We start from the raw sequence: 27,574 nt of genomic DNA on the forward strand, positions 1-27,574 counted from the left end.
TAGAGGACGATATGCATTTGTTTTGTTTTGTGCCTGGTTCTGTGCAGGTGTTGAGGTGCATGTTTATGGTATACTTAAGATTGTATTCATTTATTTAAACCAACATAACCCATAAAAGCTCCCTTTTATGGGTTATGGTTTGAAAGCTTTGGGAGTCGAAGGCAAAGGTAAACAGGAGGAAGAGGACCCTGCTCAACGGAGCTTACAATCTAAAGGTCAGGGGGAGACTGACAGGAGAGATAGAGTGGGAAGATAGGGTGAGGGGACAAGAACTGTAAGGAGAGAGGTGAACAAGAGTAAGTAGGAGGGGAGGAAGAATGAGGGGGAGGTATAGTATGGTTAGTGTAGAAGGATAGAGAAGAGGGTTAGATGGAGGAAGGGTAACCTGAACAGATATGCTGATCTCTATGAAATGATATCCGCAGATGGGTAGCACTGAACAGCGGTGAATAAACACTGGAACAAATAGGTGCTGGAAGAAAGAGCTGGAGCAAAGAGAGCCACGTCAGGGTAGACAAATAGAGAACAGGTACCAGAGTGTCAGCTCAGGTGCCTTAAATATCTAATTGGAATTGGAAGCAGGACAAATGAAAAGAGAGAGGGGTGGTTTTAAATAGATCGGGTCTGCGCAAGACCAAGATGGCCGCAACCACCGGAGAGATGCTGCGCTCAGCGCAGAAGATGACCCTCGCCTTGACCAGGTAAGTGTACCGGTAACCGTGTGGGGGGTTGCAGTGTGATACCAGTGAGGAGGAAGTTGCTGTAATCCAGATGGGAGATGGTCAGAGAGTTTTGGTGGCATCAGTGGAAAGGAAGGGTCTGATCCAGGCTATATTGCGGAGATGGAAGTAGCAGGATTAAGCAAAGGATTGTATGAAGGGGGAAGGAGAGGGAGGACTCAAGGGTGACTCTGGACATCAAACTTGGGGTGAAGAGGAGATGATGGTAGAACCAATAGTGATGGAGAGGGTGGGAGTGGTGGAGTCTCTTGAGAGGGGGAAGATTATAAGTTCTGATTTGTCCATATTGAGTTTGAGGAAATGTTGGGACATCCAGGAGGAAATGGAAGAGAGGCAACAGGACACCTTATTGAGGATGGAAGGGGAGTGAACAGGAGAAGAGAGTTAGATATGGGTGTTGGATGATGATGACTGGGAAATAATGAGAGATTTAAAGTAGGATTGTATGGCTAGGGAGAGGGTGGAGCTGTAGGAGAAAACCTGAAGTTGTTATTAAGTTGAACGGGGCGGTACTGAAGGGACTTTGATGTAACATTTGTACAGGGACCTCCCTAACATTTATACTCTGAACATTGAGGCAGACTTAGTTTGTAGAGACTGCTCTTGTGCGCAGTGAGAAGACTTTTACCTTGGCGTGCGCTTGGCGGACCATGGAAACGCACATGCCCAAAGTGTTGTGTGGTGTGCATCTGGTGTTTCTCTTTCTAATTATCTTTTGTGTAGAAGAGTACCCGTTATGGTCTGAACCAATATTCATGAAACTGTAGCCAATCAATTTGCTAGGAACCAGTGACATCACTGAGGCACTCCATGAATCCATGATGTCGCTGACTCTCAATGCATAGGCTGCTCTCTAATGACTATTGTTTCCACCCACACAAATGCTTCTGCCGTGCGTGACTCACATGTGCTCTTAAAGTATTCTATAATGTATTACAAGTAACTTGGGACTTGCAGTCCCACATCTGAAGAGCCACAGGTTGCCTCTCACTGGTGTATATATTACTACTGAGCAGGTATACTAAAAAGCATATGTAATCATTTAAAACCCAATAAAAATACAGCAAGTGGTTTTAAGGTAAGACTACATATGTACACAGTAATTGTCTTACCTCTGCTCCCCAGGCACGGAAAGCTTTCTCCAGCCTTAGTGCATTCATGGCATAAGTGCCAAAGTTATCAATTCCTTCTTCCTCACCTGCCAGCATGATTTTATGGTACAGTGCTGCTGTGTCCTGTCTCTTGTGGTACAGCTCCCAGCCCAGCTCCCCTAGTGGCAGATCACATATACAACACTGTGTCAGTCAGCTAATGCTCCCACAAGCTTGAGCAAGAACTGGTCCCAAAAACAAACCACATGAGTTTAAACATTCACAGGAATTTCAGGACTATATAGTTATATTCACATATGGTAACATATACAGAGGAATATGATTTCCATATACACTATATGGACAAAAGTATTCAGACGCTTGACCATTACACCAGCAGGGACTACAATGACTTTGTATTCAAATACATATAGTTTAATATGTAGTTGGTCCCCCTCTTGCAGCGACAACAGCTTCCACTCTTCTTAGAAGACTTTCCACAAGATGTTGGAGTGTTTCTGTGGGAATTTGTGCCCATTCATTCTGTAAAGCATTTATGAGGTCAGTCACAGATGTTGGACAAGAAAGTCTGGCTCGCAATCTCTGTTACAATTCATCCCAGATGTGTTCGATGGGGTTGAGATCAGGGCTCTGTGCGGTCCTGTCAAGTTCTTCCACACCAAACTCATCAAACTATGTCTTTCACGAAATCAGTCAGGATGGACCTCGAAGTGTGTTCAGGTGCGGAGTCTAAAGGAAAGAGAGGTTTTCACTAGGCATCCCCCGCAAGGGAATATGGGCTTAGCGGCTCTCTAACCAGTCCTCTAGGGGACGACGAGCAAGACTAGATCAGGACATAATGGTTGCAGTATGGATATGTCAGAGTGCTGGAGGTGGGTCCAACAGGTAAGTGGCAATTCAGGATAGAAGGAGAAAGCAACAGTCTGCAGGATGCTGATGCACTGGGGTTCTGATGAGCTGGATGGCCCTGGAACAGGATCAGAAGAGATGCAAACGATCTGCAGCGTAGCGGCAATGTCTTGACTGCGGAGGTGGTACAGATATACACAAGTGAGCAATAGACTGCAGAGTGATGATGATGATGAAGTGTTGAGGTCCTGATGAGCTGGAAGCCCTGGAGCAGGATCAGCGGAGATGCTGAACAATCTGCAGAGTAGCGGCAATGTCTTGACTGCGGAGGTGGTCCAGATATACACAAGTGAGCAATAGACTGCAGAGTGATGATGATGATGAAGTGTTGAGGTCCTGATGAGCTGGAAGCCCTGGAGCAGGATCAGCGGAGATGCTGAACGATCTGCAGAGTAGCGGCAGCGTCTTGACTGCAGGATGATGAAGCACTGAAGTCGTGATGAGCTGGAAGCTCTGAAGTAGGATCAGAAGAGATACGCAATTATATGCAGAGTAATTGCTGAATCCAGAGTACAACGAGGTGGAAGCAATAAACAGGAGCCAGAGGAGGAGACTTCCTAATAGGTAAGGAGACCTGAAGATCTGGCAACCTAGTAAGGAGGCAGGTGTTTTAAATAGACAGCCTGACATGTATATAGCCAATCAAGTGAATTTAGGGAGTTTTGCAAAAACCGGGTGTGCGCATGCTCAATTCAGAGCAGCCAGAATGAGAGGTTAGCTGGTGCAATGTGTGACAATGTCATTGTAGTCTTTGCTTTGTGCACTGGGGCACATGTTGGAATAGAAAAGGGCCTTTCCCAAACTGTTGCCACAAAGTTGGAAGCATAGCATTGGCCAAAATGACTTGGCATGCTTAAGCATTAAGATTGCCATTCACCGGAGATAAGGTCCTAGCCCATACCCTGAAAAACAGCCCCATACCATTATCCCTCCTCCACCAAACTTCACAGTTGGCATAATGCAGTCAGGCAGGTAACGGTCTCCCGGCATCTGCCAAACCCAGACTCGCCCATCTGACTGCCCAACAGGAAGCGTGATTTGTCACTCCACACAACACGTTTCCACTGCTCCACAGTCCAGTGTCGGTGAGCTTTACACCACTCCATCCGACAGTTGGCATTGGTCTTGGTGATGAGAGGCTTGTATGTAGCTGCTCGGCCACAGAAACCAATTCCATTAACACTGTTTTTGTGCTTACATAAATGGGTGGAAGTTCAGAACTCTTCAGCTATGGAATCAGCAGTGCGTTGGTGACTTTTACGCACCATGCGCCTTAGCAGTCGTTGACTCCGCTCTGTAATTTTACATGATCTTCTGCTTCATGGCGGAGTTGCTGTTGTTCTTAAACACTTCCACTTTCTAATAATATCACTTACAGTTGACCGTGGAATATCCAGCAGGTATGAAAATTCAGGAACCATCTTATTGCAAAGGTGGCATCCTATCACAGTACAACGCTTAAAGTCACTGAGCTCTTCAGAATGACCCATTTTGTATCACAAATGTTTGCAAATGGAGACTGCATGACTAGGTGCTTAATTTTATACACCTCTGGCGACAGGTCTGATTGAATCACCTCAATTCAATAATTAACAGGTGTGGCCGAATACTTTTGTCCATATAGAGGTAAATGTATGAAGCTCCGGGTTCTTCAACACCCGCTAGTTCTGCGTCTTCAGCGCTTAAATTTAAAGCGGCGCTGCCTTGTAAAGGGAAGTTTTCCCTTTAAATTTAAGCGCTGAAGACGCCGAACTCGCAGGTGTTGAAGAACCCGGAGCTTCATACATTTACCCCATAGTGTATATTAATCATAAATATCAATCTCTCTCATATAATGTATGCTACTTGCATTACACATGCCATATGATCGTCCTAACCGCTTATAAAATGTTGTAGAATTAGCATATTGCATTGCCATGAAACTACATTATAAGTCCTCAGCCATTTTTCGTAAGTGAACAACTTGTATGTTAGGCTTAGTGGTCCTTTAACCCATGTTTGGCTATAAGCCTCAGGTAAAATACCAAACGTTGAGCTTATTTAAAGTATGTTTGGACCATGAGATTCCCCACTTGTTTACCTCTGAACTGACATTGGAATACATGTTTGGTTGGTCATAAGATGCTATCCCTCAACCTAGTGGTTGAATTGGACATTTAGGGGCATATTCAATTGTCGGCAGAAACCCCGAAAATCTCGTGGTCCGCACACTATTACCGTTACGGTAATAGTGCACGGAAAAACTGTTATTACGGTAGTTTTCTCGCTGGATTTCCAGCTTAACGGTAGTAGTTTTAACGCAGCGGAAGCCCGCGACAATTGAATATGCCCCTTAGACGTGGTGGTATGAAATCTGTAATGGGAATGTAAGTGAAGGGAATTTGATGGTTTTACATTGAAGGCAGTAGGAGACGTGGCGGTATGGCATACCACAGTATACACCCCCACTTCTACCACTGTATATATATATATATAATGTAAGTGACTGTAATGTGATAGTGTTACAATGAAGGCAGTAGGAGACCTGGCGGTGTGGCATACCACAGTATACACCCCCACTTCCACCAGTGTCTCAACCTGAAAACAGATCTACATACCCTACAAATTCATTAGCCAGCATATTTTTGACTATCATCCTCACCTGTGTATGATATCCTTATGGCTGTCACTGGGATGTCACCGATGGTCATTCTTCTACCGTGTAGGAATTTGAACGCATCTTCACTCAGGCTCTCAGACGTCAGTTTCTGGAGAACCTTTCTGGAAAGTGGTCCTGCTACACCTAGAACTCCAACTTCATCCGTCACATTCACTATCTCCACATTGTGCTTGCCTTGTACTGCAACATCTTCAATCCACCTGTAAATACAGTACACATATGACATATGGCATTAATTCTATTTGTAATAGAAGTATGGCGTTATATGCTACCTGTGTGGTACATATCAGCACAAGTCTGGGAAATTATATATATATTATTATATTATATTATATTATATATATATTGATCTGATCAGGATCTGCACTCATTAGTCAGTAATGTGGGTTATGTTGGGGTAATTCAGTAAATGTTGTTATATTATCTTTGTGAACCTCATGGCCTTTTCAGAAGTTGCCCATCACAAGACTTTGGTTGGTCAAATTAGGAAACCATTATAGGATATGGTATTATCCTACAAAATCAAAATCTGATTGGAGTGAAACTTAACTAAATGAGAATGGCTGGTACCCCCTTGGGTTATACGAGGTCACCCTTGTACAGTAGGGTAGCATGTGCAACCCATTTCCTGCACTATAGTATTCTGGGCTACATGCAGGCTGAACCTGCTGCTCGGAATGAGCAGCGTCACTGTTCAGTTATATTCTCTGTAGAGCGCTGCGTAATATTATTTGTGCTATATAAATAAATGATAAAAATAAATAATAATGGCCACATTGTACAACATCAGATTGTTCCCCACCATGACTGACTTGACCATGTCATGCTTATACGTGTACCTGGTGGAAAGTGGTTCACACATACAAGCCAGAGGTCATGTTAGGACATTTTTGGCTGATAATGATTGGATCATATTCAAGTGGATTATTATTGGGAATCACTCTCTTTGACAGTCCACTCATGCTGCAATATTTGGACAATTCCTTGCTATTGCTAACACTATCTCAGTGTTTGTGGCCCACTTAAGGCTGTCTGGCCAGTATGAGGTCATGGCTAATCTTGTATTAGATAGTTCGGATGACTACCTACCATTAGTCTTAACCACACCATATTGAATGTGCGCATATGTTTTCATATGTCGCATATATGCCAGTTTTCCTGCCTATAGAACCTATAAGAAAAGAATATTATTGCTCCCATCGGGAAGAATACATACAATGAAATGATGGGCACAAACCTTAAGTCATGTAGTTCTGACCCAGAGCCTGTAATCAGCAAAAACTCCCCAGGAGACAAGTGAGAAACGGTAAGCTCCGCATACACACGGCCTCTTGGAGTGAGCATGTGACTTATATTTGTGAAACCCACCTGTGCACAAAAAATACCTCTTATTTTCCTAGGAAAAGAGTTACAAGGTAATGCAAAATCAAATCTATATATTACTATAATGGAATAAGTGCCAGGCTGGTTATTTTTCTCTAAGCTCTGCCGTGAGAGGCCCTTCTGATTGGATGAATGCTTAAAGGGTAGAGTTGAAAGAATATTTGGCTTTACATAAATTGACCCTGAGAAGAACTGGAAATGGAGAGATGTCTCAGAAGAGGAAAACACCCTAAGAACATACAAATTCCAGAACTCACCCTCCATCGTACACAAAACAAGTTTACCCAACTCACCCTCAATGTCGCAGATGACTGCTTATCAAACTCACTTTTCAAGCAAACAAAAACTAATAATTTTAGATAATCATGCAATTGATCCGTGACTAATCATCATGTGGACAATTAACCACGTGCAATGTCCTACATGGTGGCCAAGGTAGCTTAAGCTGCTATTTTACACACCTTTGGAATGACATTTGCAAAGAGATGGTCCAGAAATTTGTCTGCATCCTTCCCTTGTACAATAAACTTGCCAAATGGCGTCAGGTCAATCACTCCCACTTTTTCCATCACCTGGTTATATTCTCGCCTGACTGGCTCAAACCAGTTTGTCCTTCGGAAGCTTGGTCTAGAAAAGTAAAAGATAGAAATATAGATAAGATAGATCTTTAAAGTAATGTAAAATTGCAGACTTACAGTAGATTATATCATCATGAAATCACACTTAAGTTAGAAATTAACCATTCCTTGGTTGAACAGTCCATTTTTCTAAGCCTTAACTTCACTATACCACATAAGTTCTCAATGGGGATTAAATGAGGGGATTTCCCAGGCCACAAAAGCATGTTTAATTTCAGTTCTTCAATAATGTTCTTTATTTTTCTTAAAGTATGGCAAGGAGCAAGGCCATGCTGGAAAATTCCACCACCATTTTGGAAGTTCTTCATATTTGGGATATCTCTGTCTATTTCTGAATTCACCATTCCTTCGAGGGGAGTGAGGCTTCCATTTTTTGGTGGGGAAGTCTGCTGAAGAAGTCCTGTCCGTAGAGGTCCGGCTTGGCTCCTCCGTTCAACAACTTTTTCTTAACCTTGTACAAAGAAATGTGTTCCATCAGGAAAATATAACATTTTCCAATCATCTATGGTCCAGTTCTTGTATTTGTTGGCCAATTGCAATCAAGTTTTCTCCATTTTAGTTGGATGAGGTTGCTTCTTTTATTGGTGTTCTTGCAGTTGTCCCCACTTCTAGAAGTCTGCTTCACACTGTTGAAGAATCAATCAATACACCACCAGCTGCTAAGTCTCTTTGTAAGCCCTGCTTGTGTTATCTAGTCAGATAATTCTTTTTCTAATCCATAGTTTGTCAGTTCAAGGTGTTTTACATATCCATCCGCATTTCACCCTCCGCTTCAGTCACTCAGATCCGGTTTCGCTGTGAGCTTTATACAGAGTCAGCAACATCACAGTCACTGATCTGTGTTTTTTAAGAGCTACAATTTTATCTCTTTTCCTTGGTGTAACTTCCATACTGAAGAAAGAATGAACAATGATTTAACATGAAACAAGAAAGCAGAATAATGATTACGTTGGCTCTAAACTGAGATAAACTTTACCAAGCAGGTGGACAGAACCAGCTGAAACCGTTTTTATCTGCTCAAGGCTACATTCATTATCCTACTCCCCCTCCAGTAAACACAAGCACCATTCTCTATATCCAGAACACCCCCTCCACAAAAACTTTCTTGCTTCAATTAATTTGCTGTAGACCTCCCTGGCTCACCTGCCATAATTTTGAGACAACAGGGACACAAATAGTCCTCCCAGCTAATAAAACCACTCTTTGTTTCCTTTGGGAGCCAGATGCAATAAAACAATTACACGTGTCACTAATCCTAATAATCCAGACAGATCAGGGGGTATATTTACTAAATTGCGGGTTTGAAAAGTGGAGCTGTTGCCTATAGCAACCAATCAGATCCTAGTTATCATTTATTTAGTACATCTACACAGCTAGAATCTGATTGGTTGCTATAGCCAACATCTCTGCAATTTAGTAAATATACCCCCAGGTGTAAAAATTCAGGAACGATAAGCATTCTGATTTAAACAGTTTGTAAAACCAGAACAGTCATGGGAAAATCCACTTGTTATCCTCACTTACTTGTATGCAATATCGTCTCCTGACTTGTAGAACCAATGAGGCTGTTCCCATCCAGCGTGGAAACCCATGGAGCATTTTGTCTTGAGATCTTCATAAACTCCACTGATCCTTTCTGTTGGTCTTCCTGCAAACCTCTCTTCTTTAGGATAACCAACTAAATAATAGAAAAAGTCATTTAATATTTATTTAAAACTTTTTGGTATTAGTCTGGAGCCAGTAGGTAAAGTTTGAATGGCTATGATAGTGTGCCCTGAATGCAACAAATGGCGCATACAAAGTGGGACGTGCTTAGGATCCAGACGGGACTGTATATTATGTTCACTAAGAGTGTTAAATTCTTTAAACAAATGCAAAGATTCGGATCTGGAAAATGCCCAATAAGCACCCAGAAGCAGAGAAATGACTGAGACACTTAAGCTACCCATCCCATCTCCAAAAATAAAGGGATACCAATGTTATTAAATCCATACGACTCTCTTGCTTTCAGTGCGGTGTATTTTGCTGTGGTCCATTTGCCATATCTATTTGGGTCCAATTCAATGAGGTCAAAAGGAGGTTCCCCACCAAGGATCCAGTCACTCAAAAACTTGCCGATACCACCAGCATGGATTATGCCATACCTACAAACATACCATTAAGCATTAAAGCAAGACACTGTTTTGTACTGGAAACATATTTGAAATATTCTCTTATTTATTTCTGTTATATTCCCCATCTGCCCTGATTTCAGCAGGACAGGCACTGTAAGTTTAACTTTGACATAAACCAGAATGTGGGTGTCATTAAACAGATTGTGGCGGGTTTTGTGTGGTGTGTTTTCTGCAAAACAGGGGATGGGCTTATTTTGTCCACATTTTGCCTGGATAAATGTTGGGAAGGCTGGTTAAGATCCCCCTAGTGGACTGTTCCCTCATACTTGTGAGTATTGTTTTGAAAAAAAAAAGTACTATGGAGTACTATGGATTACATATAAGTGCAACATTTGTAGTAAACTATAGCAACAAATCACATACTTGCTTTCATTGTATTGAATTAGACAACCCAATTGCTGATTGGTTGCTGTGGTTCAGTGAACATTTAACCAAATGCAATATTAGTAAATGAGCTCAATTGACTTGGTCTTTTTTATGTACTGTCCTCTTACAGCTATGTATACTACAGTATTTGGGGGTTTTATCTATATTCCTATTATTTTTCATTTATTTATAAGGCGCCACATATGCCGTTGCACAGGATACAGAAGCAAGTAACAAATAGATGAGGTAATACACATAAGTAGCAAAGACGAGTGTGAGTAATGGTATGGGGATGCACACGGAGTGTACATGGGACAATAGGTAGAGAGGACCCCGCCTGTGAGAGCTTACATTCTAGAGGGAGGTGTGGTGAGAGACAGTAGGACCAACTGGGAGAAAATGGAGATGGCAAGTGAAGAAGGAGGATATGATGGATAAGATGGTCAGGAGGTGGTAGGGTAGGCGAACTTGAAAAGGTGAGTGTTGCGCGAGCGTTTGAAGGACTGAAGGTTGGGAGAGAGTCAAGTGAGGCAGGGTAGGGAGTTCCAAAGATTGGGGACAACGTGGCAGGAGTCTTGGAGGCGAGCATGGGAGGAGGTAATGAGAAGTGAATTGAGGTGGAGGTCAGAGGCGGAGCGGAGTGGCCGAGTAGGTATGTACCTCGAGACAAGGTCAGAGATGTCAGGGGGAGAAGTGTTGGTAAGGTTTTTGTAAGCGAGTGTAAGGAGCTTGAACTGAATTCTTAAACGGATGGGGAGCCAATGAAAGGATTTATGCAGAGGAGTATTAGAAGAGGAGTGACGGGAGTGGAAGATGAGCCTAGCCGCAGCATTCTGTATGAATTGACGATCAGAAAAGTGAAGGACAGGAGGGCCAGTGAGAAGGAGGTTGCAATACTCAAGACGAGAAATGATGAGTTAAAGGACGAGGATTTTGGTTACTTCCTCAGAGAGGAAGGGATGGATTTTCGTGATGTTGTTGAGGAGGAAGTGGCAGGATTTGGTGAGGGACTAAGGATAAAGCTGAGGGCAGAGTCAGTGGTGACTCCAAGTCAGCGGGCTTGGGTGACAACCAAGATGGAGATATTGGGAGGGATAGCAAAATTGGTAGGAGGAATGATGATGAGCTTGGATTTGGAGAGGTTTAGTTTCAGGAAGCGCTGTGACATCCAGGTAGTTATAGCTTAGAGAGAGCTAGATACTTGGGTTAGGAAGGTGGGAGAGAGTTCAGGGGAGGAAAGATAGATTTGCATGTTATCATCATAGAGGTGGTATTGGAGGCCAAATGATTGAATAAGTTCACTGAGAGAGGTGGTATAGAGAGAGAAGAGCAGAGCACTAAGGACAGACTCTTGGTGTACTGTAATAGAAAGAGAAAAAGGGGGGAGGAAGAGTCGGAAGCAGAGACGCTAAAAGAGTGGCCATAGAGGTAGGAGGCAAATGAGGAAAGAGCTGTTTCGAGAAGACCTAGGCAGTGAAGGGTGGTAAGGAGAGCAGAATGATTCATAGTGTCAGAAGCAGTAGAGACGTCAAGTAGTATAAGAAAGGAGAAGTGATCTTTGGGCTTAGCTGAGAGTAAATCGTTTGCTACTTCAGTGAGAGCACTTTCAGTTGAGTGAAGGGGATGGAAGCCAGATTGAAGGAGTGGGGTACGGAATAATGGCTGCCATTATTCTGACAATACTTACTGCGACGCGGCGACCCCGAACGGCTAGGTTGTGAAGTAGCCGTTCGGGGTTGCCGCGTCGGGGTAAGTATTGTCGGGGTAGTCAGCATCGATATGCTGACTACCACCGGATTGAAGAGGGTCAAGAAGAGAGTGGGAAGAGAGAAAGTGAGTCAGACGACTGAAGACAAGTCATTCAAGGATTATAGAAGCAAAAGGAAGCTGAGATATGGGGCAATAATTGGAGAGAGAAGATGGGTTAAGGGAGATTTTCTTGAGAATAGAGGAGATGAGAGCATGCTTGAACGCCAAGGGGAAGATACCAGTGGAGAGTGAGAGGTTAAAAAGGAGAGCAAGGTGACGACAGGCATTGGGAGGGAGGGAGCGCAGGAACTTGGAGTGGACAAGGTCAAGAGGACAGGTTGTAGAAGAAGAGGAAGAAAGAAGAGCGTGCATTTCAGACAGAGTTACAGGAGAGTAGGAGCCAAGGGTGGCAGAATGAGTGATAGAAAGCCGGGTAAGGGGAGGAGAGTCTGGCGAGATCAGATATCATTGTGGATAGGGTCAGTTTTGTCTTTGAAGTAGGTGGAACGAGGTGGGAGGAGGTGGGGGAGAACACAGTAAAGAACTAATGGTTGCGAAGAGGCATCTAGGCTTATTGGACAGGGAGGAGATAAGGGATGTGAAGTAGGTTTGTTTGGCAAGGCAGAGGGCAGAATAGTAGGAGGAAAGGATGAATTCAAATTTGATGAGGTCAGCATGGGAATTTCCTCTACTGGCGTTCAGAGGAGCGGGAGCACTTTTGGAGGAGAAAAGTAAGAGGGGAGTGCCAGGGTTAGGGTTTAGATTGGTGGACACGAAGTGGGGTGGATGGAGCTGCAGTGTCAAGGGCAACAAAGTGTGTGGAGTTGTAAAGAGTGACAGCAGAGTTGGGGCATGGTAGGGAAGGAATGGGAGGAGTTCGAGGGAGCATGCAAAGAGGATGGGGTCAATGCTGTTGATGGGATGCTGCGTGTGAGCGACTTTGGGTGGGAGAGGGGGAGCAAGGGCTAAAGAGAGGGTAAAGGAAAGGAGATTGTGAGAGTTAGGAGTTTAGAGGTAGCAGTAGTAATAGGAGATAGGAGAAGGGATGTTAAAATCCCCAATGATAATAGTGGGAAGATCAGAAGAGAGGAAATGGGAAAGCCAGATGGCAAAGTTATCAAGAAATTATGAGGAGGGGCCAGGGAAACAATAGATGATCACATGAAGAGAGGGGAGAAGAGACGGATAGAATGAACTTCAAAGGAGGAGAAGGAGAGGGAGGGTACAGGGGGGATATCACTGAAGGTGTAGCCAAGAGACAGGAGGACACCTACACCACCTCCTTGGTGGTTCCCAGGATGGGAAGTGTGAGAGAAGGAGAGACGCCATGTAATGTAATAAGAAATAAAATGCACTTTCTTAATTCAGTCTATGTCAATTTACAAAAAAAGACAAATCAAGATCTGTACTCTTTTTTAGACATTTGTGACTTTTTTTATTATTTCCATAAACAATGTCCCCTTATGTTTTCTTTATTCTATTTATGTCACCTGTTTGTATACTATTTTGTGTGTGAGTAGAGATATTCAAGCACAGTCATGTCAGAACCTGAATGGACTACAAAATGTATTGTATTCTCTTACCCAAACCCGACTGCAACCCAGTAATTTTGGACACCTTGATGTGGTCCAACCATTGGAAGAATATCTGGAGAGTATGTGATAGGACCAGAAACAATATTGATAATATCTGCATTTCTTAGCACAGGAACCATTTCCATTGCTGCCTCCACATGCTCCATAATTCTGTCTAGATCAGACTCGAACAATTCTTTTCCAAAACCTTAAAAAAAACAGAGTAATTTTCATTGTTATTATCATCAAATACAAAGGACAATTCACTATTACTCATTGTAAATCTTAATTCTTACTTACAGTACTTTAAAGAAAGTGATGTAACCCACATCAGCCAATCAGAATATGCCATTTTCAACTATAGGTTAGAAAACAATCAGAAATGTACTTTCATTTTCTAAGGTTTACAGTACATTTTTTCTCCTCACCCACATTAGAGTCCTAATCCAAGCATAAATACTGCCATAAATCTAACCAAAATTCTAAATTATCTCAAGTCCTCTGGGTAAATGTATCAAGCTGAGAGTTTTCCAGCGGGTTTCAAAAGTGGAGATGTTGCCTATAGCAACCAATCAGATTAAAGCTCTCATTTTGTAGAATGTACTAGATAAATGATAGCTAGAATCTGATTGGTTGCTATAGGCAACATCTCCACTTTTGAAACCCGCCAGAAAACTCTCAGCTTGATACATTTACCCCTGATGTCTCTCTAAATTATCCAAATATAGTTGTCTGCATTGTACTCTAGCTCTAGTTACACTCTACTCTGGGGATGCGGGTTAAAGTTAATCCTAATCTATGTTTTTTAAACGAGTATAAAGTGCCCTGGGCCTGCTGATGTCTTAAAGTGGCCTTTCTCAGTAACAAATGATAGCATGAGGGTTTGTGACAGTAGTCTGGGGCCAAGGGCAAGAAGCGTGTGCAAAACGACTCCATTCAAACTCAATGGTGAATGTATGGCCTTGACAAGAGACAAAGGGGTATGTTTACTAAACTGCGGGTTTGAAAAAGTGGAGATATTGGCTGTAGCATGTAATAAATGATAACTAGAATCTGATTTGTTGCTACAGGCAACATCTCCACTTTTTCAAACCTACAGTACCCCTAATGCAGCTTGGAGTAAGATCTTATCGTCACTCTATTCCATTTAACTATGAAAAATGTTCATGCTATTTCTTGCAAAATACTTAGAGTATGAGGCTTATTGTGTATATTAATGTATTTGAACAAGTGAGGAGATTCTAAGAGTAAGAAATGTGTCAGTGGGTCATCAAGCACAAAATGTGTATTCGGAGTAGTGACAATCCATTGTGTTCTTAATATCATGCACTTAAAATAAAAATATATGTATTACAGTATGGTAATAAAAGCAAGCAAAATTAAATCTTAGATAGCTAAGAAATAAAATAGTGATTCCCAGTACACCTGACCCATAGGACAATTCTAAATATATTGATCTGGTCATTTAGGTGTAAAATACCCCTAGTCGCTGTGAGGTTAAGGTGTTTGAATATTAATGCTGTTGTATTACCTGGTGGGACTCCGTGTGTTACCCAGGAATCTTGTAGCCTCATTTTTTCTGGACTTTCATAAGGACCAAATAAAAGTCCATCTCGCTCTTGACGTAAGTAATATGAACCCTCCAGGTCCCGGAGGACTGGGAGCTCCTTCTTTAAGGCTTTAACTTCAGGAACGGTTCCAGTGACCACATACTGATGGTGCACAGGGATAAGAGGATGCTCAAATCCTATCAACTTCCCAACCTCTCGAGCCCAGAATCCTAGGAGATAAATGGAACGAGAGTAGCAAATTAACCCATTTATGCAACAGTATTGTAAGGTACAATGTAGTTTTGACAAGACTGGTGTTTTACAATGGCTATGCAGGTTTTTCTAGGCCCTGATCACTCTGTTCTTGTCTCTTTACTCTCAGGCAGGCCAGCAAGAAAATCTATATGACCAGTGCTACAGATATATTATGTGCTAGTAAGACCTGAGCAGAGGTCACCCATGTGACTGTACTCTCGCTACTGAGAGTGCTATGAACAGCTACTAAGTGTTCAGAGCTCTCTATTAGACTTACTAAAGAGAGAGAAGTGAGAGTTTGATTAGATGGGCATCATAGAGCTGGCTTGTAACATCTCCACATTGGGAAGATTATAATACACTTCCAGGCATCATGGACCTATAGTTAAAAAATATGCTTCACTTCCTATGACTGGTGGGCTCTGCTATGTACTTAATAATGAATAATGTTCCTTATAATGTCTTCACATAATCTCCTTCCCTAAAATTTCATTACCTGCCATATAAATAAATGTTCCTTATGAATGGACATCTCATTCGGTAACAATTTATGTCTACTGCTTGCTGAATTAAGCCTTCCTCACCTTACTTAAGTCCACACACAAGATATTCTACTCCGTCATTGTTCTACTTATTGTAAAGTTGACAAACAGCACACAGTAGTGTGTCACATGCACACAAAGTAGTAACACGTTGATAAAGTTGATTAACTTATGAAGGATTTTTTTTGTCCACATGCACCATGAGATGCTGTGAGAAAGATACAATCATATATAGAAAGGATCTGGCCACCTGCATGGGCTATCAATGGTGTCAGATCTGGCCGAGCTTTCTGATCACTTACAGTGTATAACGACTGCATATACCACCCGATCTTCCACCATATTCTCCAACATGCCCAATAGCGATCCTATCAGCATTGAGCAGAACTCTATCGGGCATCTTGCAGATTTTGGGGGCACAGACGTTGCAATACTTGGTCAAATGTTGGGCAATGGCATTAATCTTGCGGTTGCCAACAGTACAACTCCAAGGACCGGATTTAGAGAATATCCAATGTAGTGAGCAGGGCCGGATTAACCCGAGGTCTAACTGGGCTACAGCCCAGGGGCCTCAGGCATCCAGGGGCCCCTTGAAAGTGCTCAGTAGCATTATTGATCGGTGGGGGCGGGGACGCCCCCGGCCAGATCAATGCTGCTGAGCCTGTCACTGTAGTCCTTCCGTGGTGCTCAGTAATCTTCTTTCTGAGGAGAGTCACTCACGAGATCTCCTCAGTAAGTAGCTTACAGCATGCCGCGGAAGGACTATAGTGACAAGACAAGAGAAAGAGGTAGGCGCTTGCGGTGTAGGGCAGCGGGCAGCTCACGGGGAAGGGGAAGGGGGACGGCTCACAGGGGGGCCTCACAGGGAATGGAGGCCCCCTTAGCCCAGGTGCCTCCATTCCCTTAATTCTGCCCTGATAGTGAGAAGAAATATTAATTTCTAACAATGAATGTTCTACCACAAGCACTAGGCTCCACTTAATGTAAGTAAAATATAATGCAATGATTCAGGGTCGAGACACAGGTGCTTCTAACTAGAAGTCTGTTTTATCTTAAAATCACGCAGAAATTTTTATTTCAAAACTAAGTTGTGATTGTTGTTTGAAAGTTAAATGGTTATTTGTCATTTTTATTTTACACATTGTTTGTAAAGAAACAGATTATAAACCACAGTTATTAGATGTTCCACAGATCAAATGATGTTTGTGAGTGAAATTAGAGACATTTATAAGCACACAGAGCTATATGTATTATTAATATATAAAGACAGGATCAGATTGGACCCTTGGCTTTTAGGATACGATATTGCAGGGTCTGCAACTAATTACACACTTTGGATTCTGTAAAAGTATGTAAAAGTGGAGGCGCTGCGGGAAGCAGCCTGATCTAGTTTATTCTGGTTCTGCCGCTCAGTCTTGGCTCTGAACAGACCTCACAATACAGAAGAGCTGTCCCAAGCCAGGAAAGCTGAAGCCAGAACTACTTGGCACAGATTATATGCACAAGGATCTGAGTGGGGGAGGAAAATGAAAGAGCAGAGTAATATAGATCAGTGATGAGCAACAGAAGACTCTAGGGCTGCATGTGGCCCTCCGAGCCTTCACATGTGGCCCCCAGCTCCTTCCTGCTTTATGGTCAGATTTGTTTGTTACAGCTTGTAACACTTGTTTAAAATTCCTGCTGTGATGTTATTACAGATAGGTGTCTCCTTCTCGGATTACATGTATTGTTTAAACGTATTAATGAGCTAAAGGGTAATATGTGGCCCTTTTGAAGGGTAGACACCCGTATCAGGTTGACCATCACTGAAATATAGATATATATATATATATATATATATATATATATATATACACACAACTAGTAATATTAGCATCACTGCATATATGAATTTTCATGTAGATGTGCATGGTGCACATGGGCAGACATTTGCCAGTCCTTCTCTGATCGTACACCGCAATATTTCTGCATCAGTTTACCAAGAACCTCACATCACTGGTCGCTGCTTTTGGGGTTCCCTGCTCTTTCCACTATCCAAGAGGTAAATTTATCAAAGTTTCTAAAAAGGAAAGGTGGAGATGTTTCCCACAGCAACCAATTCTACCTATCATGTATCTAGTACATTTCTAGCTAATAACCAATTACTTGCTATAGACAACATTTACACTTTACCATTTTAGAAGATTTGATAAGTCTACTCTTTAAGTCTCAGTTTGTGGATTCCTGCTACCCTCCAAACCCCTGTTCATGGTGCAGCCTCTGTCACAAGCAGCGCTACCTTTCAAAAGATCACTTCACATGTCTCCTGAAGTACTCTGTGCTGCGGTGTACATTGCAATGATCCGTTTGGCTACAAAAACTTCAGTACTCAATCACTTAACAGACAAACAGGAATACGTGTTTGCGTGGGTTTCCTCCGGGTGCACCAGTTTCCTCCCACACTCCAAAAACATACTGGTAGGTTAATGGGCTGCTATCAAAATTGACCCTAGTCTCTCTCTCTGTCTTTGTGTGTGTGTGTATGTTAAGTAATTTAGAATGTAAGCTCCAATGGGGCAGGGACTGATGTGAATGAGCTCTCTGTACAGCGCTGCGGAATTAGTGGCGCTATATAAATAAATGGTGATGATGATGATGATGATAGTCAACATCAAAAATAGGAGTTTAAGCAGCTGTCCTGAGAGAATGCTTTTTTATTAATGGTTCTCACTGATTTTGTATTAAGTTACCAATACATAACTCATATCAAGGTGAAGAATTCAATTAGATACCAGTTTTTTTTCCGATATTGGATTATTATTTTGCCGTCAATACCCTAATTACTCACTCAGTTTCTGCCCCTATCATGTAGTAATACTTGCTTTCCACGAGTGTGCTGGGACATGAGCAGTGACTTTTGCGGCCCGCCGAAATCCTGCCCATATAATAATTAACTCCCATCTATCCCTAGTTGCCATTTTGCAACTGCTCTGATAACCGACTGCTTTTATTGGTCTCTCACTGCACCTGGTGACTGGATATTTCACTGCATTTACATCTGTTTTTCAGTACGTATTTGCTCTTATTTATATTTATTATATTATCTGACTTATTTTAGATATATTTTGTCTTACTTATTTACTTATTTTATAATGAAGAAGCCAAACTCCATGACAGCAACGGGAGGAGTGAGCCCAAGTCCCGGAAGATGCTGAAGCCAGAAGAAGAGAGAGAAGGGCAGCCACCTTCATCTCAACAACCAGCACTATGGGGCATATTCAATTGTCTGTGGTACTCGCAAAAGTAACACGGCGTTAAAACTATTACCGTTATTACGGTAATTCTAAGCTGGATTTCAGCTCGCAGCTCCCTGAGCTGCGAGCTGAAAACCAGCGTTAAAGGTACCGTAATAACGGTAATAGTGCACAAGCAGCGTTACTTTTCCAAGTAACGCGGACAATTGAATATGCCCCTATGAGTGCCAAGGAAGGGGAGGACTTGTCTGATGTTCTCCCCAGCACCTATTTCCTGGGTGCTCCACCCGGCTGTTTTTGCTTGTTACCCGGCTCTTGGAGCCCATCAGAGTCCTATTATAATAGAATAAAACATTGTTTCTCCTATTAGAACAGGCACTATGTGAGCACTACAGCCAGCAGTGTGTTAGACCACTGACCACCAGTCTGACCAGTCCTGGCAGGTGTGGGCAATAACCACCAACATTTTTTAATATTATTACAAAGTATTATAACTGCCCCCACCTGGGTACTTCTTAAAGCCACCCAGCTGGCCAAATGTTCTGGGGAGAACACTGTCTGATGTTGAGAGCACTAGCAGAGGCACAGAGGAGGAGAACGAGGTCCTTGTAACTAGGGAACTGAAGGACTACAATCTGATCATCGGAATCAAGACAAGTAAGCAGTAATCATCTAACTAGCAATTACAATAGGCTTCCTGCTTTGCCTTCAGTAAGACCCTGTCTATACATATAGCTACACTGTGGCAAGCAGTCCTGTTGCTAAAATTCCAGGAACAAGAAATAATTGGTTGTCCTGACATAGCTGCATTTAGTCTCCTATATGTCTTATGTGGCTCAAGGTGCTTCCAATATCTGGCAACTTATAGTTCAGATTGCAAATAAACGGAATGATGCACGTATGTATGTTTTTTCTTCTTTTGAAATCAATAAACTTTATTTAAATAGGAAAGACTTGACTAAAAAAAATGTCAAATTAAAATGATACAACTGACCCCTGAAAGGAATGTTATTTGACGTTAATATTCCAGAACTGTGGCTTAATAAGTAATAAGGGAAATGTGTTTCTGTCAGACATTGCTGTTACTTAATCCTCCTGTGTGGTTTTGGGTTCATGTTAGTGCAACCAACACAGCAGTATCTCAGGGTCCATTTCGTAATCTGAAACAAAAGCACATTTTTGGAATCCTCTCATTTGTTACAGAGAAACGTTTACTTGGCAGGGAAAATCGAGTTGTCCTTCTTAAAAGAAACGTAGCAGGGTTTTTTGTCAAATGTCCTCCAGAATGTTTCACTTGTGAAAATCAGATGTTGTTTTCAATCAGACTAGATAATACTTGCAAATGCTTTTTTGCACAAAAAGGGGGATAAAAGTATACAACAAAAACACAGATTCACCACTGACAACTAGTCTTTGTTGTGGTTATTAGATCAAATCTCAAATATGCGGGACAGTTTGGGCAACTATATACAAGAAGGACTTGTGAGGGCTCAAATGTAGACAACATCAATAATAAAGGGAATGGGGGAATTACACTATAAAAGAAGATTAGACAAACTGGTATTGTCAGTGGCTTTCAAGACAAAACTTGCCAAGTGATTGCCATTTTAAATGTCCTCTGCAAAGTAGTCGATATCCGGCGACTTGCAAAAACCGATGCATAATGCATTTACCCCCTAGAATATTGTAATTTGGTACAGTCCGATGACCAGCCCACCTTAGAGCTAGTAGTTTAGTGCCTGCCAAGGGGTCTCCAATAAACAACCAGCTGTATTGAGATACGTGGATCACCACTGTACGGGGGTACAAGTTACTGTGCTGATGATGGATAGTCTGCTCACTGCCACTGGCTGGACTTTGCTATGAAATAATTCAGATATATTGATCTATACAATGTGCCACGGAAATAGTGGTTAGCAGGATGCTACTTCCGCATCTAATTGTAAAGCGCTACGGAATCTGCTGGCGCTATATAAATAAATGTTGATGATAACAGAATTATTCTCCCAGGATGACAGATAAAGGAACATTTATACTGCACATTTATATTGACTGTATTTCTATTGATTTTAGATCAATACAATTATGTAGGTTTGAGAAACATGGACTTACTTATCTTATTTCAGGTGAAGTGAGGAATTGGATTTATAGCGCTCCTATTTATTGACATTGGGCCTGATTCATTAAGGGTCGTAACTTAAGAAACTTCTTATTTCAATCTCCTGGACAAAACCATGTTACAATGCAAGGGGTGCAAATTAGTATTTAACTTATGTGCAAAACAGAATACTGACTGTTTTTTCATGTAGCACACAAATACTTGATAGCTTATTTGTACACTGAAATTTAAAGTTGATATTTGTGTGCTACATGAAAAAACAGTCAGTATTTAACTTATGTGCAAAACAGAATACTAATTTGCACCCCTTGCATTGTAACATGGTTTTGTCCATGAGACTGAAATTAGAAGTTTCTTAAGTTAAGATCCTTAATGAATCAGGTCCATTGTCTTTATCTTGTGGAAACTGATAATTATTCTTATATAGAAGCTGCTTTTTTCTGTTCTCAACTCACCTTCTAGATTATAAAAGGCAACATCTTTTTTGTTAATGTTTTAGTAAATTTACATGACTTTTTTTAATCTGATACATTTCACTTAAAATTGCCTGAATTTCTTTTCCTATAAATAACTGTAATAACAGAGTACAGGTTAGATATGTACATTTGGCTTTATTCCCTACCTGTTGCATTTACAATCCTTTTTGCTTGAACTGTTCCCTGAGGGGTTTCCACATCCCAGGTCCCATCAGATCGAGGTGTTAGTGCTGTCACCTCTGCTGGGAAATATAATTGAGCACCATATTTTCGGGCCCCTGCTGCAAGGGCCATAGTCAGCGAATAGGGGTCAATATGACCATCTCCTGGATTATATAATCCAGCCAGAACCTGCAGTATAAATAAATAGTGTATTTAGAGATAAACATTTGGAAACAAAATATACCAATACTTTATAAACAAGCATATTAAGTTGAATAAAAATGACTACAATTGGGTCGAAATGAGGCACAGAGACCAGGAAGTGGGTAGGATGTGAGACAGCCTGCGCTAACGGGAGTGCGCAGGGTCCTCTTAACAACATTTTGGGCCCCCGGGCAAAGCAGTGCACCGGGGCCCCTATATATACATTATATATATATATATATATATATATATATATAAAATGATTATATATATATGGGCCCTGCAGCCCAGGGGGGCCCGCCGGAGGCAGCAAAAAAAAAAAAAAAAAAACCTGCAAAAAAAAAAAAAAGAAGACAATACTTACCTTGCGGTCAGCTGGCGATCCGGCTCCCTCCATGGTCTCCTCCTCCGTCGCACTCCGCAATGGATGTCGGGCAGGCGTGATGACGTCACGCCCGACATGCACTGCGAGCGCCGCACGGAGGAGGAGACCAGGGAGGGAGCCGGATCGCCAGCTGACTGCAAGGTAAGTATTGTCTTCTTTTTTTTTCAGCCTTTTATTTTTTTTGCTACCTCCGACGGGCCCCCCTGGGCTGCAGGGCCCCCGGGCACCTGCCCATTGTGCCCAATGGGAAAGACGGCCCTGGGAATGCGGGAGGCTGATCTGGAATTAGGGTGTCTCCTAGACAGTCTGGGAGAGTAGGTAAGTACGCCCCTTCATTCATTGAAATTTTTAATTTTCTCCATAATACAAAGTAAAGTAGAGGAGCATCAGAACTGCCTTTACTTCCTATGTCAAATTTGTACATTTAAATGTTTTTATTATATTATTATTTGTGGGCCAAATAAAGCAATTTCCCATATAAAATGCACCTGAATGAGTTCTCTGTATAGCGCTGCGGAATCAGTGGTGCTATATAAATAAATGGTGATGATGATGAAGTGGTGTCCCGCTGAAAGTAAACACAAAGGACCTGATTCATTAAGGAACTTACCGCTGGTACATGGCGTATTTTGAGTAAAATCGTTCTGTGTGTGCCCAGAACCGGACTATACACCAGTGAATGCAGAAATATACAATTATTCTTCGAGCATAAAGGACCCTGACTACAGCCTACGATCACATGGGTGGAACGGGGAGGGGAATGGGTGTATGCCCGTTGTCAGTGTACAGTAAGGGCGTGTCAATCTCGAGTGCACTCATCAGTGTCCGATTCAAGCTTTGGGCATCTCTAAGGTACGTGTTTTTCTGTCGTATCACTTGCACCAGCTACAGGTCAGGTGTAAGTGCCGATTACTAGTGACAGTCAGATATGCATGCTAGAGCATACATTTGCAATCAGGAACTGTAAAAATGTATTTTATGTACAGTAGGCATTGATAACATCATGATGAATGTATTTCATTGAAAAAAAAAAAAAGGAAAAAAAAACATTTTTATTTGATCATTAATGAATATATTATTAACAGGTGACAATAACTGCATTATTCTGTTGGGTCTTTATCTTCCACATATGTATTGGACGTATCCTGCAGTGTATTGTCTCTGTCATAGCAGAGCGAACCTAAACTCATATTCAACAAGAGACGTTGTTTCAATTTCTAAAAATACCTGCAAGTTAAGTTTGTTTTGCATGTCTTAAAGAGTCAGGTCCAAAGTCTTTATTACCAGCACCACTAAGGAGGTTTAAGATGGTAATTTTGTGGGGAGGGAAAAGACTATATGACTGGCTGCTAATTCAGGAGAGCCTACTGAATGTGTTGTCTCCCATCCTGGATACGAATTTAAATATCACAACACAAAATCTAATTTGTGGATGCAGAGCGAGAAGTTTATCTGCACCTAGTCTGCATCCAACAAGGAGCAGCTAGCTGTGCCCACCTTTGCTGCTGATTTCTCTGCCATGTGCCTGTCAATACTAAGAAATCAGCCCATGATGCCACAAAATGGCACTTGCTCTGTGGACCCACTTTTTTGCGGTTTCATGCATTGAAGCTGGAGTTCCAACCACTGGTCATACAATTGGAATTCCAATAGGACATGACACGCCCAGAAGACTACCCATCCCATCCAACTTTCTCATGCCAGTCACCTGCTGCTTTACAGTCATGTCAGGATAGGAACTGTCACTGTTAATGTAAAATGCTGCTTGGAATCGAGACTACACCCTGACAACATACGAGCATGAACTGTACACTTGAAAGCCTATTCCTCACAGAGAGTAGGGAGACAGCTGCACAGAGTAGGGAGACAGCTGCACAGAGTAGGGAGACAGCTGCATAGAGTAGGGAGAAAGCTGCATAGAGTAGGGAGACAGCTGCATTGACATTAATAAATCTGCTCATGCTGAGTGGTCTGCACAGGTGAATGACACTGAGCCATGTAATCATTTATATGCATGTACTGATCTTATTGACTTCTGTTCTTCTCAAACACTGAAACAATCCTGCCATGATCCATTGTATACTTAGGGGCTAGGGCCTGATTCATCAAAGCACATATCTGTTGACTTTGAGCGCAGGATTGGTCTACGCCCCGAGTACTAGTGATGACAGTCACATATGCATGCTATAACATGTGCACATATTCAAAGATTCCCAGGCTCAATGTAGTAAAGATGGCATATATGTGTCACAACTCGCTTCTGGTGCCCTCTGGCGTCCCGGTCGTCAAGGTGACAGCCGGAACGCCAGAGGGCACCATGCCACTAAACATCTTCTTCAAGAAATTCCCTAAGAAACCTGGGTGTCGGGGTTCCTTATTATTCCTCAATTCTTATCCTTAACCCCTCCTCAGGGTGTGGGGGGGGGGGGTACTGTCACGAGCCGCGGCGATACTCATAGCCGCCGCGGCCTGCTTCTGGTGCCCTCTGGCATTCCGGCCGTCACCTTGACGACCGGGATGTCATTTCCGCAGGGGTCCCGGCCGGTGGGGTCGGACGCTTCTCAGTGTAGCGCCGTGTCCCGGCAACAGGGGACAGCCGGGTGCGTGCACAAAGGGTCTTAATAGCCTGGAGGCTTTTAAGATTTAATTTATTACTTAGCCAGGCCCTGGGTGTAATTGCAGAGCTAGGCTCTGATTGGTCCAACTATGTATTTAAGGCAGTGAGGTCTGCAGCCTCACTGCCGCTTATAGCTTTCTGTTACCAGTCTGCTGACCTGCTCTGCCCCTTGTCCCTGTACTGTGGATACTCTGCTGGATTGCCTGTGTATGACCCCTTGCCTGGATTTTGACCCTGCCTGTTATTTCCTGTGACCCTGACCCTTTTGGCTTGTACCTTGGACCCTGCTATCTAGCCCGTGACCCTGACCTCTGGTGTGTTTACAGACTATCCTGTTTGCTCGTGACCCTTGACCTTGGCTATTGTTTGACTACCCGCTGCTTTCTAACAGTCTCCTGGCCCGCCGCTGTGGTCCTGTATTACCAACCTACACTACACCTGGAGCCAAGTCCTGGGGGCATCCGAGTACCGGTGAGCGCACCAAGCTCTAAGGGAAAGGCAGCTGCTAAAGGTGAAACCTCCGTCATCTAGTTCTGTGGGTTGGTGATCAGGGCCAGCAGCCTAACAATATGTGTAATTTTTTTTTATTTATTTTTATTTTTTTAATGGTTTTGTTTGTTTAGTCCCATCAGTGCACTGAGATCTTTTATTTGCATGCTTGATTTGATTTAATACAATTGGTTCAAATATTTGCATTAGTGTTTGCATTTACTTGGTTTGCAAATGCAGTATTGACCCTTACCTGTCTAACTTACTCTCGTACATATACACCAGCATCATTGACACATACTGTATATGTCATTTTTACTACATTGCACCTGGGAATCTTTGAATTTTTGCATAAAATTGGGGATTGGGACCACTCCCCCTCCATTCACTCCTGCAGTGTCTTGTGCAGTAGAGCAGAACAGACCTACACCTGTAGTCATCACCACACATATCTTCAGATCGCCTCCTTGTTGGATTCGGGAGTACGCAGAGCCGCTTTACATGCGTTTTTAAACAAACACACAATGCTCTCAGAATGTGCACCTTGATGAATCAGGCCCTCAAACTGTAACAGTGTTTTCCTTTTTGAGTCTACTGTTATTATTCTTAATTTTCCATGTTATAATTACAGTTTTAAGCGCTACCAGACTAGCAATGGTCTGGTTTTATATTTAAATTTCAGCAATTATTGAACTAAATGTCACAACTTTGTAGAAGATGAAATCTCTATGTAAACAAAGCAGGAAAAAAGGAATTACACGCAGCCTCTTCCTGTCTACACTCCCTTGCCAGAAAGCTGACGGTTTTGGCCAGTCACTCTCTGCCTTTTTAGAATCAGCAGTGAATTGATGGTCATCAACAAAAGTTTGTAAGTGTATCCACGGAAACCTTATTATTAGTGTGACAAAACGAGGGGTTAATTTTACCCCACCACGTATGCACCTCATGTCGCATTATGACTTGGGTCAGAAGTACTTTTGCCCTTTAGTGCCAGAATAACGGAGAGGCAGCTACTGGGCATGTTCAAAAATGGTTATGTCCAGCGTGATCCACTCTCCCTCAGTTATCCCTTCAAGGTTTAACCATATGCTTATGTGTATATTATGTGCTTAAATTGTGTTTCCCTGCAGGTCCTGTGGATGTGTGTGCCCGACGAAAGTAGGGCGATAGTGAAGCAGGACCACTGCCTTGCCGGCAGAAGGAAGCCTTGCTATCACAAATTGAGCCTGAAGTGGATACCCCAGGTTGGCTGCTAAGAGATCGGTATTGTACTGTACTTAGATGCCTATGTGTTATGTTACAACCGCTGTAATGGGATTAAGTTAGCTCTTGCTTAAAAGTGCTATAGTTCTGTTGAGGTCTTTATACAAACATAATTATTCTTTATCCGGATATATGTTTTTAGAGTGAAAACATGTTCCCACGTCCACAGTACTGGAGGCAAATGAAGGGAGCTGGTGAGCTCTGATTCTTTGCCAGGTTGGCCCCGGGTACACTCTCCATCGGTTGGCCCAGGTAAATAGCCTGTAGGTGTCCTGTCATTGTGGTAATTAGCAGTAATCATAAAAGTGATGTAAACAAATGAAAAGGAGGAAACCAGAGAACACAAGACAGAATCTAGGAGCTGAGAAAGCAAAGATAGTACCGAGGATCATATCAAATGGGGAGTCATGTAGGCTGGGGCCAATAAAACAAGCTGAAATAGACACATAACAAGAACAGGCAATCTCCAGTGCCAGAGCAGCCCTTATAAAGGGCTGGAGACTTCACTGCAACTGAGCTCATTATAGCGGAGAACACAGGCTAGAACAAACACTACAGAACAGAGGTAGAGGGATACCTCAGCACCGGCTCCAATAGCTAGAGAGCAGGCCTGACATACAGAGGTCATGGGTTTAAAAGCTTCTTAGGACCCCACGCTACTACAGCTCATTTCCATCATGAATGACATCCAGACAACGCACACTTATGTTTTTCCTTCCTGTTACTTAATGCGGCCTTAGGGGGACTTCACCTTCAGTTGGCTTTTGTTTTCCAGGCACAATAACAACAGATATGCCTAGATCTGAGCATTGGATACAGTTGGACCTATACACAAGATCTTCTGTCATGTCTAAAGGTGGCCGCACATAGGCTGATCCTGCAGCTGATCCCGAGATTCGAGCAACAGGATCATCATTGGTCCCACATGTTTGGCCAGTTTGAGTGAGGTCTGGCCATTTGACTCTCTCGGACCAA

The 27,574-nt window shown here is 42.5% G+C and overlaps 2 protein-coding genes across 2 annotated transcripts in view; one reads left to right on the forward strand and one right to left on the reverse strand.

Moving 5' to 3' along the window:
- Positions 1-27,574, forward strand: part of SCAMP1 (secretory carrier membrane protein 1) — a 457,689-nt gene that overhangs the window by 400,572 nt on the left and 29,543 nt on the right. The gene's annotated exons all lie outside the window — the stretch shown is intronic.
- Positions 1-27,574, reverse strand: part of DMGDH (dimethylglycine dehydrogenase) — a 48,291-nt gene that overhangs the window by 10,098 nt on the left and 10,619 nt on the right. The window contains exons 5-13 of the mRNA XM_075182260.1: positions 21,626-21,830; positions 14,836-15,084; positions 13,314-13,512; positions 9,416-9,585; positions 8,966-9,119; positions 7,265-7,430; positions 6,658-6,788; positions 5,403-5,620; positions 1,853-2,010 (exon numbers count right to left, since the gene is read on the reverse strand). Of these exons, the coding sequence (XP_075038361.1) occupies positions 1,853-2,010; positions 5,403-5,620; positions 6,658-6,788; positions 7,265-7,430; positions 8,966-9,119; positions 9,416-9,585; positions 13,314-13,512; positions 14,836-15,084; positions 21,626-21,830 (1,650 nt within the window). The remainder of the gene's footprint in view (positions 1-1,852; positions 2,011-5,402; positions 5,621-6,657; positions 6,789-7,264; positions 7,431-8,965; positions 9,120-9,415; positions 9,586-13,313; positions 13,513-14,835; positions 15,085-21,625; positions 21,831-27,574) is intronic.

The sequence above is a fragment of the Mixophyes fleayi genome, chromosome 1, assembly GCF_038048845.1.
Source record: "Mixophyes fleayi isolate aMixFle1 chromosome 1, aMixFle1.hap1, whole genome shotgun sequence".
Lineage (NCBI taxonomy): Eukaryota > Metazoa > Chordata > Amphibia > Anura > Limnodynastidae > Mixophyes > Mixophyes fleayi.